This window comes from Mustelus asterias, chromosome 18 (genome assembly GCF_964213995.1).
Source record: "Mustelus asterias chromosome 18, sMusAst1.hap1.1, whole genome shotgun sequence".
Lineage (NCBI taxonomy): Eukaryota > Metazoa > Chordata > Chondrichthyes > Carcharhiniformes > Triakidae > Mustelus > Mustelus asterias.
The window spans coordinates 4,772,118-4,789,665 of NC_135818.1; the positions used below are offsets into that span (position 1 = coordinate 4,772,118).

Below are 17,548 nucleotides of genomic sequence, written 5' to 3' on the forward strand. Positions count from 1 at the left end.
GGATGGCTTCCTTCTGCACTGTAGGGATTCTACGACAAGTCTATGATGAAAGTTAAGGCCAAATTCCTTGCTGATGCTGCAGTGGATTTGTGACTGGATTACATTGACATGGGCACTGCAAACATTCAGGGTGCGTTTAGACTAAAATGTCAGCATACTTCTTTTACAACTCATAAAGCTTGTGGCTTGTATGAACGAGAAAAGGTTATGGCTAACCACCAGAGAAATGTATAACACGCAGAACTGAAAGAATGTGGTTTGGTTATAAACTGGCTGGTATCATCAAACACGTCTATTCTGGTTCAAAACACAGAGGCTGGAGTTTTCCGGCCATTCTTGGCGGGGGAGTTTTTCTACCCCACCAATGGTGAACTCTCGCCACAGGTTTGCCAGCAGCGGAGGAGGGTGTGGATAGATTGGGAAACCTTAATGGCAGGCCACCTCCGCCACCGCAGGGGTTGCGCAGAAAATCCCGCCCAGAGCCTTCCCTTGTAAGGATTTGTGGGTGAATATTTGAGCTGTCAATGTGAATGTGACTGCTATGCACTCATGTACATTTGCTGAATTTAACCTGGCACAGGATAAGGGAGGGAGAACGTGTTAGAGCCGTGAGAGATTGCAACAAAAAGTAGCAACTGTAAGAACGAAAGATGGATGGTCAGGTATGGGACGGGGACCGGGGGGAAGGGGGGGTGTTGTATTGAGGCAATGCATGTATGAGATATTAAAAAAGGGGGTTTAAGATGGAGGAGAAAGGGGTCACAATCTAAAGTTGCCGAACTCAACATTGGGTCCTCAGGGATGCCAGACCTGTCGCGTGTTTCCAGCATTTTCTGTTCTTGTTTCAGATTCCAGCATCCGCAGTATTTTGCTTATTCCATTAATTTAGTTCTGAGTACAGCAACAGCAATACAAAAGAAAAAAAAATAACCGAGGATGCTGGAAATTTGAAATAAAAAGAAAAGAAAATGCTGGAGGAGAGGTCATCGCCCTGAAACGTTAATTCTGAATAGGGGATTTTGTTTCTGTGTGTTAAGTGACTATAAACGCCCATAAAAATGAAAAATGATTGCATATGTTGACTGAGTTTCCCTCATAATAGCTGTGACATTTTCAGGGCTAACGCTGTCAAGCTTCTGCGTAATCCTCGGGTAACATCAAGTCATTGTGATTCATCTTTGATGACTTGATTACATCTGTAAGTTTTATCAAGTATAAGGACAGGACTTAAGGCCATAAAATATAGGAACAGAACTGGGTCATTCGGCCCATTAAGTCTGCCCCACCATTCAATCATGGCTGATATGATTCTCATCCCCATTCTCCTGCCTTCACCCCATAACTCTTGATCCCCTTATTGACCAAGAAGCTATTATCTCTATCTTAAAGACACTCAATGACCTGGCCTCCTCTGTGGCAATGGGTTCCACAGATTCACCACCCTCTGGCTGAAGAAATTCCTCCTCATCTCGGTTTTAAAGGAGCGTCCCTTCACTCTGAGGTTGTGCCCTCGAGTTCTAGTCTCTCCCACTAGTGGAAACATCCTCTCCATGTCCACTCTGTTCAGGCCTCACAGTATCCTGTAAGTTTCAATTAGATCCCCCCTCATCCTTCTCAACTCCATTGAGTATAGACCCAAACTCCTCAACCGCTCCTCATATGACAAGCTCTTCATTCCAGGGATCATTCTTGTGAACCTCCTCTGGACCCTCCCCAAGGCCAGCACATCCTTCCTTAGGAATGGGGCCCAAAACTGCTCACAATATTCCAAATGGGGTCTGACCAGAGCCTTATACAGCCTCAGCAGTACATCCCTGCTCTTGTATTCTAGCCCTCTAGAAATAGTTGAGAGGAATGTAATAGATAGCTTTTGGTTGATAATTGGCCTTGTAACATCTGAGCTTCAAATCTTCATGACGATCCATTATTTAGGATGCTTAACATGTTTAAAAGTACAGAATTTGCATGTTTTTAAGAAGCTTTGTGGATGAAAGGAAGAAGTACTTGTACAGATAGATGACCTTATCCTGACATTGCAAACACTTCTCATTTTTTTGACGTGCACTTGCTGTTGTTCTGTGGATGAGCAGAGTGTGAAAATAATTGTCCAAAAACGTCCTTGCCCAAAGATGTATTGGTCACGGGAGGGTCAGATTATTGGAGCAGGTGATGCAATGGTTTCAATATAGCCTTTCATAGAATCCCTACAGTACAGAAGGAGGCCATTCGGCCTATCGCGTCTGCACCGACAACAATCCCACCCGGGCCCAATCCCCGTAACCCCACATATTCACCCTGCTAATCCTCCTGACACTAGGGTCAATTTAGCATGGCCAATCAACACAACCTTTAACAATACAGCTTTCAGAATTTTTCACTACAACTGACACTAGGGGGCGGGGTTTTCTGGCCCAGCTCGCCACAAAACCGAAAAATCCCCAAGGTCAATGGACCTTCGCATGGTCTGTGTCTCGCCCGCTACAATTCCCATGGCGGAGTGGGATGGGAAAGTTCTGCGCTGGATGTGTTATGCAACTTGATATTATTGGGTGACATCTTTTCATGCAGTAGGGGATTATTAGAAAAAATCTGATTCTTGTGTGAAATTTTGTAAACCTTTTTTTTCTGGCAACTTCCATTTTAGAACAATAATTGCACATATTTTCTGCATCAACTTTAGTTTGCCTTGTCAAGAAACATGGCGGTAACTCATTCACGCCCCACTACTGCTGCCAGCAAGGATGGAGAATTTGACACTCAACCAAATCTTCGTTCACTGCAGTGGGACCGGAAATCCCCGCCAACGTGACTGGGCGTAAGATTCCGCCCGTTGAGTCTATTTAAAATCGTTACAAGCACACTTGAAATGCCTTTTAATCAGGTCTGAGTAAAACAAACTGGAGGTAATAACTTATTATAAATGAGTTATTATGATAACGGAGAGGCGGCTCGTTAATCTAACTCTGCCAATTTTCATGAAACGATGTATCATGGGCAGCAAATCTAATTGATTGTTTTACACTAACGCCAACCCTGTTGTGTAACTCTTTAAAAAATTGTCAGTCTTAGCTTTCCTTGAAGTAATCAAATGCCCATCTGCTCCCTATCTCCAACTCCTGCTCACTTCATTCTTTATAAAGTTGATGATTTTTAATTAATAAAAGTGTCTAGTGTTTGTAATAATGCTTACTTCGACATTTTCCGATTTGAAAACTCGCCATGAGTTATTTTTGATGAGAAACATCATTAAATAATGTGAAAGTGTCCATCACTTTTCACCAACAATCCTCATAGTCTGTTCACATTCTCAATAGGTCTCAGCACTGTACAGAAATGCCGCTTACAAACAGTCTACTGAATATTGTACATATTATTCCTGCGTCAGGGAAGAGTTTCTTGGCTCCATGATCATATGCTTTCGGAATAAATCTAATTGTTCTGTGAGGGCTTTAATCTCTTGCTGTGCCTCCAATAACTTTGTCTGCAGACCTGTGTTTTCAATGTGCAGTTTTTCTTTCTCTTCCCGAAGCAGAGTTCGTTCCTAAATTAGCAAAAGAACAGAGAAATTATCATTGCACACCAAGAGTTTGGATTAAACAGATCATGTAGGGATAACTGTCCTAAAAAGCCCCTTTACGTGCCTGCTTTGTACCTTGCTCATATCAATGCGACAGATATTTTGGAGCAAGCAGTGTCATTAGAATCATGGAATCCCTACAGTGCAGAATGAGGCCATTCAGCCCATCGGGTCTGCACCAAAACTAACCCAGGCTTAACACATAACACAAGGAGCACGAGCCTATCGGCTGTTCACGCCATGTTCCCACTGCGGTGAGGTCGGAGAAATTGGCGCCCAGCCCAATCTCTGTTCACTGCAGTGGGATGGGAAAATCCCACCGGCGTGAATGGCCATAACATTCTGGCTTGCATATGTATCCCGCTATTCCTTCTAACCTATATATCGTGGGACACTAAGGAGCAATTTAGCATGGCCACTCCACCTAACCTATACATCTTTGGACTGTGGGAGGAGACCGGAGCACCCGGAGGAAACCCACGCAGACACGAGGAGAACGTGCAAACTCCACACAGACAGTGACCCAAGGCCGGAATTGAACCCGGGTCCCTGGCACTGTGAGGCAGCAGTGCTAACCACTGTGTCACCGTGCTGCCCCAATATTCCAGGATGTACCACCTTCTCCAGGTTAATGATATCCCTGGGTTAGCCAGCTGGCAAGGGTCTGCTAAAGGTTGTTTTAAAGTATCACTAATGTCCTTTAGGGCCATTCCTACCTGGTCTGGCCTACATGTGACTCCAGACACAGCAATGTGGTTGACTCTCAACTGCCCTCTAAATTGGCCTAGCAAGCCACTCAATTCAAGGGCAACTAGGATGGGCAATAAACGCTGGCCAGCCCGCGACGCCCATGTCCCATGAATGAATAAAAAATAATAACTATTGAGGTTAATTTTCAACAACATCATTTCGCTAAAAAAATGGGGTTTTTTAAACAAAGGATATTATCAGATTTTACTCTGCCTATTAAGTGCCTATTACATTGCCCAACTGTGATAAATGTTCTTTAAAACAAATGGATTCGTACCTTTTCTAGTTGATATAGCCGATGCTCCTTGCTAAAGTCATCAGTTTTAGGTTTGTGAAAAGATGCCATATTTTCCCACTTCACACAGGGTCTCCTGCGAGCAGGAATGGGACTTGGGCACAGTGGAAGTATGTTTGGGGATAGCAGGGAGGTGTCTGGTGTCTTCATTCTTCCCACAGAAGTCGCTTGATTCCCCGAGATATCTGTGTCTAAGCCAGTTGTGTCAGTCTGTGTAGCCTTATGCATCACAACGGGCTTCAATCTTACAGAGATCTTCTGTGCTGAGCCCCCCATCAGTACAATAGTGCGGTCTTTGCGTTCAGCATCGTCATTCACTTCCTCGTTGAAGTATGTAAATGGTCCATCCTCATTTCCTGAAAAAATGTTAGCGTGAAAGGCGTAAGAAAGTTTTAAATAACTGATTGAGATATATAATATATGAACTGCAAACAAACCTCTTTATTCTCACATGCATAGATTCCAGGAAGAAAATGAGCTGGTTGGATATGAAATTTGGAAAAGAGAAGGGGTTACATTGATCATAGAATCCTACAGCGCAGAAGGAGGCTATTCGGCCCATTGAGTCTGCACCGACCATAATCCCATCCAGGCCCGAGCCCCATAACCCCATGCTTTTTTTTTTACCCTAGCTAGTCCCCAGACACTAAGGGGCAATTTGGTATGGCCAATCCACCTAACCCGCACATCTCTGGACTGTGGGAGGAAACCGGAGCACCTGGAGGAAACCCACGTAGACACGGGGAGAATGTGCAACCTCCACAAAGACAGTGACCCAAGCTGGGAATCGAACCCGAGTCCCTGGCGCTGTGAGGCAGCAGTGCTAACCACCGTGCTACTGTGCCGCCCCATTGGATACAGCACAGACTATGGGCCCTGAAACATCCCAGTTCTAAAGCTGAATGAAGACCTGTGCTTCGGAACAAGGCAAGCTGTTCCAGTACAGCTACAATACAGGAACTACCCCTACAAAAAGCAGGACAAATGCTATCCAGCCACTTACTGCCCCATCGATATACTCTCGATCAACATCAAAGTGATGGAACGTGTTGTTAACAGTGTTAACCAAGTGGCACTTACTCAGCAATAACCTGCTCACCGATACTCAGTTTGGGTTCCGACAGCACAACTTGGTTCCTGGCCACCACAGCTTTGGCTCAAATACGGGCGAAACAGGGAAATCCCGGAGGCAAGAGTGTGTGATTGCCCTTGACATCAGGGCAGCATTTGACCAAGTGTTGCACCAAAGAGGCGGAGAGAAACGGGGATCAATGGGAATCGGGGGAAAATGCTCCATTGGTTTGAGTCATACCTGGCACAAAGGAAGCTGTTTGACATTGTTGATAGCCAATCAGCTCAACCCTAGGACATCGCTGCAGGAGATCCTTAGAATAATGTCCTAGATCTGCCCAACAAGCTTTAGCTGCTTCGTCAATAACTTCCATCAAAAGGTGAAAAGTGGGGATGTTCATTGCTGATTGCACAGTCTTTGCTACATTTTTAACCCCTCAGACACTAACGCAGTTCATGCCCATATGCAGCAAGACATTGACAATATTCAGGATTGAGCTGATAAGAGGTAAGTAACATTCACACCACACAAGTGGCAAGAAGTGACCACGTCTCCTTGGCTTTCAATGGCATCACCATTGCTAAATTTCCCATCATCAGCTTTCTGGGGGGTTACCATTGATCACAAATGGAAGCGAACTAGCCACGTAAAAACTGTGGCTACAAGAGTAGGTCAGAGACTGGAACTCTGCAGCAAGCAGCTCATCTCTTAACTCCCAAACTCTGTCCACCATTCACAAGGCAGGAGTGTGATGGAATTCTCTCCACCTGCCTGGATAGCACTCAAGAAGCTCAACACCATCCAGGACAAAGCAGCCTGTTTGATCAACGCCCCATCTACCACCCTAAATATTCATTCTCTCTACCGCAGATGTACCGTGGCAGCAGTGTGTACCATCCACAAGATGCACTGCAACAACTCAGCAAGGCTCCTTTGGCAACACCTTCCAAACACACAACTTCTACCGCCTACCTATGGGCAGCAGTCACATGGGAACACCATCACCTCCATATCATGCACCATTCTGACTTGGAACTATTTTGCTGAACCTTCACTGTCATGAGGGTCAGCATTCTGAACCTTTCTCTCTAACAGCACATAATAACATTGACATTTAACGGCAGTGCTATTACTTAGCATTTTCAGACAGGGAATTCTCAATAGATCTCATTCAAACTCCTCGTAAGCAAATGAGTCATCTGTTCTTTCCCCTTCTTGTGTTTTCATGGCAGAATTTCATATTTTCAAAGGTTGGACGTCAGAGGTTCAAGGATGCAGCTCACCACCCTCTGCTCAAAGGCAATTAGAATGTGGAATATGTGGCTCTGACAGTGATGCTCACATCTCAAATATGAATGAAAGGTGATATCAGATCTGTGCAGTTCTTTTACAACTCCATTTTGGTATTTGGAGCTTTGTTTGAACTGTTTTATGCTGTTAATGTCCCAACAATCTCAAGATTGCTGTGGCTCAATGCAGAAATGACTTTTAGCATGATTAATTCTGTAAATGTCCAGATATCTGGGCAGCACGGTGGCACAGTGGTTGGCACTGCTGCCTCACAGCTCCAGGACCTGGGTTCCATTCCTGGTTTGAGTCACTGTCTGTGTGGAGTTTGCACGTTCTCCCTATGTCTGCGTGGGTTTCCTCTCGGTGCTCCGGTTTCCTCCGCAATCCAAAGATGTACGGGTTAGGTGGATTGGCCATGCTAAATTGCCCTTTAGTGTCCCGGGATGTGTAGGTAAAAGGGATTGGCAGGGTAAATCTGTGGGGATACGTGGATAGGGCCTGGGTGGGATTGTTGTCAGTGCAGACCCAATGGGCCAAATGGCCTCCTTCTGCACTGTAGTGTTTCTATGATTCTTCTATGATATCCGAAACTACTCAATTGCTGGCTGAAATCTGTTATCTATGGTCAGTTTCTGATGGTGGTCAAGATTTGATGAGTCAACAACTGCATTATTGTTGTGTCATTCAGCCAGAAGAACAGTAAAAGACCAACTAGGTTGACCTTGGTCATCATAGAATCCCTACAATGCAGGAGGCCATTCGACTCATTGAGTCCGCACTGACCACAATCCCACCCAGGCCCTATCCCCGTAACCCTACAAATTTACCCTGCTAATCTCCCTGACACTAAGGGGCAATTTAGCTTAGCCAATCCACCTAACCTGCACATCGTGGAAGGAAACCAGAGCACCCGGAGGAAACCCACTCAGACACGGGGGAAAACGTGCAAACTCCACACAGACAGTCACCCAAGGCCAGAATTGAACCCGGGTTCCTGGTGCTGTGAGGCAGTAGTGCTAACCATTGTGCCACCATGCGGCCCTAGCAATTCCGATGTTCCTGTATTAAATAAAGGAGTATTCAGGAGCTGGTTGAGGCAGTGGTAAAGATGCTGCCTTCTCACTTTTCTTCATAACATATGAGATAAAGGTCTCAAATTGATTTTGTTATATCTCAAGCCATTATCTCTATCATTCACTGAACTATAACTTGAGATAATTATTAAAGAGCAATTCTAACTAGTATAACAAAAACAGAAAATGCTGGAAAATCTCAGCAGGTCTGGCAGCATCTGTGGAGAGAGAAGAGAGCCAATGTTTCGAGTCTGGATGACGCTTCGTCAGAGCTTTGTCAGAGATCATCCTGAAATGTTGGCTCTATTCTCTCTCCACAGAAGCTGTCAGACCTACTGAGATTTTCCAGCATTTTCTGGTTTTGTTTCAGATTCCAACGTCTGCAGTATTTTGCCTTTATCTAACTGGTATTACTACAGCTTGGGGAACTGGGATGTCTATCGCTGACATGACCTGATTAGAGAGGGTTCCTGCCCCCTTGCTGATACCACCCAGGCTTCCAAAGTTGCCTGCATTTCCGCGGGGAAGCATGACATGCTCCTCGAAAACAGGCGAGAAGATCAGAGTGGAAGAAAATCTCTTCTATGCATTTCCTAGAAGCTAGTTTCAGAATAGCACTGACAAGAGATCGTGGAACAAGTCACATGCGAGCTTGTCTTCTGAGTTTGTGCCCTGAAATGCCCAAAAAGAGCAAAAAAGCTATTGAAATAATCAACTCAATTACCCTTAGATAATATTAAAAAGATAATAGAAAATTGAAAATAAAATCCAGAGAGATGTTTGCTTTTTTATCTTCTATATAATATCCAGCATTAAAACCTTCTCAAATATGTAGGTGTTTAACAAAGGGAAGTACTTGCATCCTGTCAAGTGGCAGGATAATCAGTACTCAAAGTTATGCATCTTTTATCCAAATCAATTTTGAACATTTTTACCCTCAGTATATTAAATGGTGACCGTACAATGTTGTGGCAAGTGTAATATTACCAGTGTTGGGGCCTTTGGTTCCCGCAGGGCAGAGTGCAGTGGGAGTGGAGCTTGATGTTGGACTAGTATCTGTGGTCTTGGGTTTATTTTTGCATTCCAGGACCACCAAGTCTCGACACTGTTTATGGCAGTTCATTCCGCAATCTGCAAACAGAAAAGGAAGCGAGGTAACATCGGCACACAAACTCACGAGAAGCTCAACGCAAAGAGGTTGGGAATAATGGTGGGAATTTGACACTGTGTTAAAATGTTCTGGAATGGATGCACGCTAAAGATTTACTGTAGCGATAAATTCTCACTCTTTCCTGCTCAGTAATGGACACCCCAAGGCCAGAATTTTACCATCCCGCCCGCCATGGGAATCAGAGCGGGCCAAGGGCAGACCATGGGAAGGTCTGTTGACCTCGGGTGGGATCTTATGGTTTTGGGACGAACGAGTCCATAATATCTTGCCCCAACTGCCTATTCTTTGCAAAGCACCATGTGTTCCTTTGAGTAGCTACAAGAATACAAATGATTCTTCTGATTCTACTATGGTCATTGTATTAATGTTGTCCCACACCATGCTACACAATTTTAGAACAAAGCTATGTGGATTTTTAAATACATTAAATGTTCAGTATTGCTTTTCAGATGATCTACATACTAATTTAGAGGCAATTGCATGTTCATGGCACCTAGAAATTCATAATCCTTGCAGGTACACACTTTTGGGATTGATATTGTATCTTTTTTACTTAAAGCCAATCCTTAATGCCCTCTTGAATGCAGAAGTACTTGTAAAGGAAGCCACTGTGACAAGCTGTTCCAAAAACATTCTACTAACTGCTAGTTGGCCTTTCCATTAACTTTGCAGCCTGGATTATCTGTTAGCATCCTGTTATGTACATTAATGGATGCTTCATAGCCACACAGGGAAATGGCTTGAGGCTACCTCATCTTATGTTACATGGGACTTTTTCAGATAACTGTGAAAGACTTTCATCCCATCAGTCTGATCTGCATTGCAGATTCCTAACGTTGATAAGAAAAGACTGTTCTAAAAATATACCAGCACGGTGGTTAGCACTGCTGCCTCACAGTGCCAGGGACCTGGGTTCAGTTCCGGCCTTGGGTCAGTATCTGTGTGGAGTTTGCACGTTCTCCCCGTATCTGTGTGGGTTTCCTCTGGGTGCTCTGGTTTCCTCCCACACGCCAAAGATATGCAGGTTAGGTGCATTGGCCATGCTAAATTGCCATTTAGTGTCAGGGGGACTAGCAGGGCAAATAGGGGCTGGGTGGGATTGTGGTTGGCGCAGACTCGATGGGCCGCATGGCCTCCTTCTGCACTGTAGGGATTCTATGAGATGTGTGGGCTAGGTTGATTGGCCATGCTAAATTGACCCTAGTGTCAGGGGATTAGTAGAGTAAATATGTGGGGATATAGGAATAGGGCCTGGGTGGGATTGTGGTTGGTGCAGATCCGATGGGCCAAATGGTCTCCTTCTGCACTGTAGGGATTCTAAGAGCACACATTTCGATTCTCACCTTCCCCCCGCCATTCCAAGGGATCTTAAGCCAACATTTTCAGCATCTCTGTGATCAGCTTGAAGCCAAGTTTCGTTTGAACCCATCACTCAAATTGTTACGTCTTTTTTTATTCATTGGGCATGGGCATCACTGGCTGGGCCAGCATTTATTGCCCCTCCCTACTTGCCAGAGAGTCAACCACATTGCTGTGGCTCTGGAGTCACATGTAGACCAGACTAGGTAAGGACAGCAGATTTCCTTCCCTAAAGGACATCAGTGAGCCAGATGGGTTTGTCCGACAATCGACAATGGTTTCATGTAGATTCAGTAGATTCTTAATTCCAAATTTTTTAAAAATAGAATTCAAACTCCATAAACTGCCGTGGTGGGATTCGAACCCAGGTCCCCAGGACATTAGCTGAGTTTCTGGATTAATAGACTAGCGATAATGCCACTAGGCCATTACCTCCCCAGGTGAGCAACTGTTCAAAATATAAGCTAGATATAGCAGGCCTGGGATGAAATGAATGGTATAAAACTCACCCTTTCGAACTTTTAAATTGTTGGTTAACAGATTAAGCATTATTTGTGTGGTTGGTTTGGGTTTTGTGATACTGCTGACAACATTAACTGAAGATTGTGGTAAGATTATGGTCTTACTATGTATGCTTTGAGTGAAAGTTTAATGCTGTTTGAAGCATTCACAAAAAAATGTACACTGATTTCAATATGTTCTTAAATAAAATTCAGTCTTCCAGAGTAACATCATCGAGAAATAGTCTGGAATATGTCTTCAGGAAAACCTAATTACTTGAAAATTGCAAAAATGATTTGCTTGTAATTGTAAATCAATAAACCCAATTTCACTGATCCATCTGAATTAAATTACCATGAGTATGATATAAAATTAATAAACTTCCTTGACATGCCTGAGACTTAATACTTCACTTACCTCTGCATCTGTAGCCTTGTTTTATAACACCCCAGATCTGCAAAAGGACAAAATGGATACTTTTGAGAATATTGCAGTTTGACAGAACTGAGTATGTTTAATATTTTCTCAGAAATTTGAAATTTAAAGTTTATTTATTGGTGTCACAAGTAGGCCTACATTAACACTGCAATAAAGTTAATGTGAAAATCCCCCAGTTGCCACACTCCGGCACCTGTTCAGGTACACCGAGGGAGAATTTAGCACGGCCAATGCACCTAACCAGCACATCTTTTGGACTGCGGTTGGAAACCGCAGACACCCGGAGGAAACCCACGCAGACACGGGCAGACTCTGCACAGATAGTGACCCAAGGCTGGGAATCGAACCTGGGTCCCTGGTGGTGTGAGGCAGCTGTGCTAACCACTGTGCCACCGTGAAGGTAATAAGTTTGAAAAATATGATCTGGGTATATGGCCACAAGCAGAACATCGCTCCATCCTTATTTGCTCTGAGGGTATTCAACATCAAATATTGGCCAGAGTTTTCCAGCCGTTCACGCCAGCGGGATTCTCCGGTCCCGCTGCAGTGAACGGAGATTTGGCTGAGTGCCAAATTCTCCATCCCCGCTGGCAGCAGCAGCCGGGCGTGAATCTATGGAATTCATTGCCACAGAGGGCTGCGGAGGCCAGGTCATTGAGTGTATTTAAGAGAGAGGTTCTTGATTGGTAAGGGGTTCAAAGTTTACAGGGAAAAGGCGGGAGAATGGGGATGAGAAACATATCAGCCATGATTGAATGGCAGAGCAGGCTCTGGGCTGAATGGCCCAATTCTGCTTCAATATCTTATGGTCTTATGGTGAACGGTTGGAAAATTCCAGCCATTGTTTGTGTGTCTGGAAGCCAGGCAGGTTAAAGGTAGGAGCTTTCCTTTCCTGAAGGTGGGGTTTACACATCAGTCTGACAGCCCCCCCTGACCATTTTCAGGTTAACCAACAAACGATGAGATTGATTCAATTGAATATGGTTGCCATCACAAAGGAGAAAGTGCTAGAGAAACTAAAAGGTCTGAAAATTGATAAATCTCCGGGCCCAGATGGGCTACATCCTAGAGTTCTAAAGGAGATAGCTGAAGAAATAGTGGAGGCGTTAGTTATGATCTTTCAAAAGTCACTGGAGTCAGGGAAAGTCCCAGAGGATTGGAAAATCGCTGTTGTAACCCCACTGTTCAAGAAGGGAACAAGAAAAAAGATGGAAAATTATAGGCCAATTAGCCTAACCTCAGTTGTTGGCAAAATTCTAGAATCCATCGTTAAGGATGAGATTTCTAAATTCTTGGAAGTGCAGGGTCGGATTAAGACAAGTCAGCATGGATTTAGTAAGGGGAGGTCGTGCCTGACAAACCTGTTAGAGTTCTTTGAAGAGATAACAAATAGGTTAGACCAAGGAGAGCCAATGGATGTTATCTATCTTGACTTCCAAAAGGCCTTTGACAAGGTGCCTCACGGGAGACTGCTGAGTAAAATAAGGGCCCATGGTATTCGAGGCAAGGTACTAACATGGATTGACGATTGGCTGTCAGACAGAAGGCAGAGAGTTGGGATAAAAGGTTCTTTCTCAGAATGGCAACCGGTGACAAGTGGTGTCCCGCAGGGTTCAGTGTTGGGGCCACAGCTGTTCTCTTTATATATTAACGATCTAGATGACGGGACTGGGAGCATTCTGGCCAAGTTTGCCGATGATACAAAGATAGGTGGAGGGGCAGGTAGTATTGAGGAGGTGGGGAGGCTGCAGAAAGATTTAGACAGTTTAGGAGAGTGGTCCAAGAAGTGGCTGATGAAATTCAACGTGGGCAAGTGCGAGGTTGTACACTTTGGAAAAAAGAATAGAGGCATGGACTATTTTCTAAACGGTGACAAAATTCATAATGCTAAAGTGCAAAGGGACTTGGGAGTCCTAGTCCAGGATTCTCTAAAGGTAAACTTGCAGGTTGAGTCCGTAATTAAGAAAGCAAATGTAATGTTGTCATTTATCTCAAGAGGCTTGGAATACAAAAGCAGGGATGTACTTCTGAGGCTTTATAAAGCACTGGTTAGGCCCCATTTGGAGTACTGTGAGCAATTTTGGGCCCCACACCTCAGGAAGGACATACTGGCACTGGAGCGGGTCCAGCGGAGATTCACACGGATGATCCCAGGAATGGTAGGCCTGACATACGATGAACGTCTGAGGATCGTGGGATTATATTCATTGGAGTTTAGGAGGTTGAGGGGAGATCTGATAGAAACTTACAAGATAATGAACGGCTTAGATAGGATGGACGTAGGGAAGTTGTTTCCATTAACAGGGGAGACTAGGACGCGGGGGCACAGCCTTAGAATAAAAGGGAGTCACTTTAGAACAGAGATGAGGAGAAATTTCTTCAGCCAGAGAGTGGTGGGTCTGTGGAATTCATTGCCACAGAGGGCTGTGGAGGCCGAGACGTTGAGCGTCTTCAAGACAGAAATTGATAAATTCTTGATTTCTCGAGGAATTAAGGGCTATGGGGAGAGAGCGGGTAAATGGAGTTGAAATCAACCATGATTGAATGGTGGAGTGGACTCGATGGGCCGAATGGCCTTACTTCCGCTCCTATGTCTTATGGTCTTATGGTCTTAATTCCATCCCCTTGCTCACGATGCTGAGATTTGGCCTCTGGGTTTCCAGTTCAGCAGCATTGGATAATCACACTCATTACGCAAAGGAATAGAAAAGCTATCGTCTCCAACACTATTACCCTCTCTGACTGCATTCGTATAAAATACTAATGGAAAATTTATCAATCATCAAGTGTGGCTACTGTACATCCGAAACTGGGACATCTTACAGGAGACTAAACAGTAGGTGAAAGCGACTTACAAATCCAGCGCAGTTGTCACAGAAAGTTGGTTTCAGATATGTGGTCTCCTGGAAGTTATGGAGAAAGCCGATGACGGACTTTGAGAAGATGGAGCTGGACCTCATGAAGTAGGCTGTGATCTCCTCTCTGCTTATTAGTCCTTCACTGTAAAATGAGAATTTTTCATTGCTAAATATCTTCTACAAATGTGGAATGACACAAACATAATAAGAGCTTTGCAAAAGCCATTTCGTTAGGATTGGTTGTGGATAGAGAATCGGAGAATCATAGAATCCCTACAGTGCAGAAGGAGGCCATTCGGCCCATCAAATCTGCACCGACCACAATCCCACCCAGGCCCCACCCCCATAACCCCATGCATTTACCCTAGCTAGTCCCCCTGACACTAAGGGGCAATTTTAGCACGGCCAATCCACCTAACCTGCACATCTTTGGACTGTGGGAGGAAACCGGAGGAAACTCACGCAGAGACGGGGAGAACGTGCAGACTCCACACAGACAGTGACCCAAGCCGGGAATCGAACCCGGGTTCCTGGCGCTGTGAAGCAGCAGTGAGGTAATCGATCCTGTTGCCCAGTAAAATTATAAATGATTTACTCGACAGTGTTTTACGTAACATTTTAAATAGTTCACAACTGACAGCAATGTTGGTACAATACTGAATACAACTGAACAATTCTTCCACGGGGAAACCTATAATTTAGCAAGGTTGTGTTCATACTTAGGAAGCACCCTGCTCCGCATGCTGATGACTTTGATCTATTCTGGGGAGGCATCAGTTACCTACTTCAAATATCGTATTCTATGTATTATTTTGTGAGAGAAAGGACCATCGGTTACATTTGTAACTGGTTACAGTCAGCACCAGTTTTGATGGGTGCAGTGTGGCCTGAATGGGGTAATGCTAATGTCTTAGTGTCATGGAGAATGTTTGATATCCCCCTGCGGTGATGGCTGTAGCAAATGTAAGAACACTGAGTGGTTCACATTGATATGGCTCCTGGCCATGGATGGACTTAGATTTCAGACTGCCCATACGGCCAGAAATAAAAGGCTGGATTCTCTCGCCCGTGGCTAGGGTTCTCCAGTCCCGCTGCCGTGAATGGACATTTGGCTGAGCGCCAAATTCTCTGTTCTCACTTGCAGGGGCAGCGGGGTGTGAACGGCCAGAGAAGTCAGGCCATACCTTTCATCAGGGCAGCTTGAGAACAAAGAACAAAGAAAATTACAGCACAGGAACAGGCCCTTCGGCCCTCCAAGCCTGCACCGACCATGCTGCCCGACTGAACTAAAACCCCTTATTCTTCTGGGGACCATATCCCTCTATTCCCATCCTATTCATGTATTTGTCAAGACGCCCCTTAAAAGTCACTACCGTATCCGCTTCCACTATCTCCTCCGGCAACAAGTTCCAGGCACCCACTACTCTGTGTACAAAATCTGCCTCGTACATCTCCTTTAAATCTTGCCCCTGGCACCTTACACCAGTGCCCTTTAGTAATTGACTCTTCCACCCTGGGAAAAAGCTTCTGACTATCCACTCTGTCCATGCCCCTCATAATCTTGTAGACTTCTATCAGGTTGCCCCTCAACCTCCGTCGTTTCAGTGAGAACAAACCAGGTTTCTCCAAGTTTCTCCTCATAGCTAATGCCCTCCATACCAGGCAACATCCTGGTAAATCTTTTCTGTACCCTCTCCAAAGCCTCCACATCCTTCTGGCAGTGTGGCAACCAGAATTGAACACTATATTCCAAGTACGGCCTAACTAGGGTTCTATAAAGCCATAAGCTTGCTGAGTGCTTTCTCCAAAACTGGCAAATATCTGCAGCCCAAGAGTGTACTGTGCCTTTTGAGCCCTGGCTCATGCATTGTAAATGGGCTTTGTTCTAGGACATGACATTGAACTGCATCAAAAGGTACTTTTGCATTACAAAGAGAGTATTCCCTTCAAATGCATTTCTGATGGCAATAGTCTTTACAATGATGATTTGCTTGCTGATAACAGCTTTAAAATACATATTTAATGATTTTCTGTCAAATGTATTCCTATTTCAGTAATGCCAAATAAAAGAGAATGGATTTGTTATTAGACTAATAAACGATGCGTGAGTACAGAACCTTCTGCTTGTAGTAGTGTATTTCCAAATCTTTTTTCCTCTCATGTCAAGCATTACAATTACAATGAATAATGTGCTCTGCAAAATATTCTCTCCTCCAGTGTGTATAAGGAGTTGGTTCATGTTAACTTGTCAACTGATCCTTTGTTAATTTAGTCTGTCTTTGCAGATAAATTAGTTATTTTTTTTGTGAGGTTAGAATCTTCAGGAGCAGAGTTGGTGGGATTTGGTAAGTTTGTGTCTATATCTGTGGACTTTTAGCAATTAATACTTTGTCATTATTGCTCCATAACAATACTGAAAGGACTGTATACATAAATCATCCCAATCTCAGTGTCTCATCTGTTCTCTTTTCCCGGACTTACACAGTTAATAGTAGAGCCCTGGGGAGTGTTGTCAAACAGAGAGATGGAGAGATGCAGGTACATAGTTCCTTGAAAGTGGCGTCACACCTAGACAGGGTGGTGAAAAGGTGTTGGGCGCACTTGCCTTCATCGGTCAGAGCATTGAATACAGGAGTTGGGACGTTATGTTACAACTGTACAAGATATTTGGTAATGCCACATTTGGAGTACTACATACAATTCTGGTCGCCCTGCTATAGGAAAGTTATTAAACTGGAAAGGGTGCAAAAAAGATTTACAAGGATGGGACAAGCACTGGAAGGTTTGAATTATGAGGAGAGGCTGGATAGGCTGGGACTTTTTTCCCTGGAGCGTAAGGAGGATGAGGGGTGACTTTATAGGGGTTTATAAATTTATGAGGAGCATAGATGAGATGAATAGCCATGGTCTTTTCCCCAGGGTAGGGGAGTCCAAAACTAGTGGGCGTACGTTTAAGGTGAGAGGGGAAAGATTTAAAAGGGCCCTGAGGGGCAACATTTTCACACAGAGGGTGATGTGTATCTGGAATGAGCTGCCAGAGGAGGTGGTAGAGGCGGGTACAATTACAACATTTAAGAGACAATTGGACAGGGACATGGATGGGAAAGGTTTAGAGGGATATGGGCCAAACGCAGGCAAATGGGACTAGTTCAGTTTAGGAAACC

The 17,548-nt window shown here is 44.4% G+C and overlaps 1 protein-coding gene across 1 annotated transcript in view; it reads right to left on the reverse strand.

Moving 5' to 3' along the window:
- Nucleotides 1-474: 474 nt before the first annotated feature.
- Nucleotides 475-17,548, reverse strand: part of LOC144506921 (RAS guanyl-releasing protein 1-like) — a 112,106-nt gene continuing 95,032 nt past the window's right edge. Inside the window, exons 13-17 of the mRNA XM_078233303.1 lie at nt 14,382-14,526; nt 11,506-11,542; nt 9,045-9,188; nt 4,605-4,978; nt 475-3,541 (exon numbers count right to left, since the gene is read on the reverse strand). Of these exons, the coding sequence (XP_078089429.1) occupies nt 3,371-3,541; nt 4,605-4,978; nt 9,045-9,188; nt 11,506-11,542; nt 14,382-14,526 (871 nt within the window). The 3' untranslated portion in view covers nt 475-3,370. The remainder of the gene's footprint in view (nt 3,542-4,604; nt 4,979-9,044; nt 9,189-11,505; nt 11,543-14,381; nt 14,527-17,548) is intronic.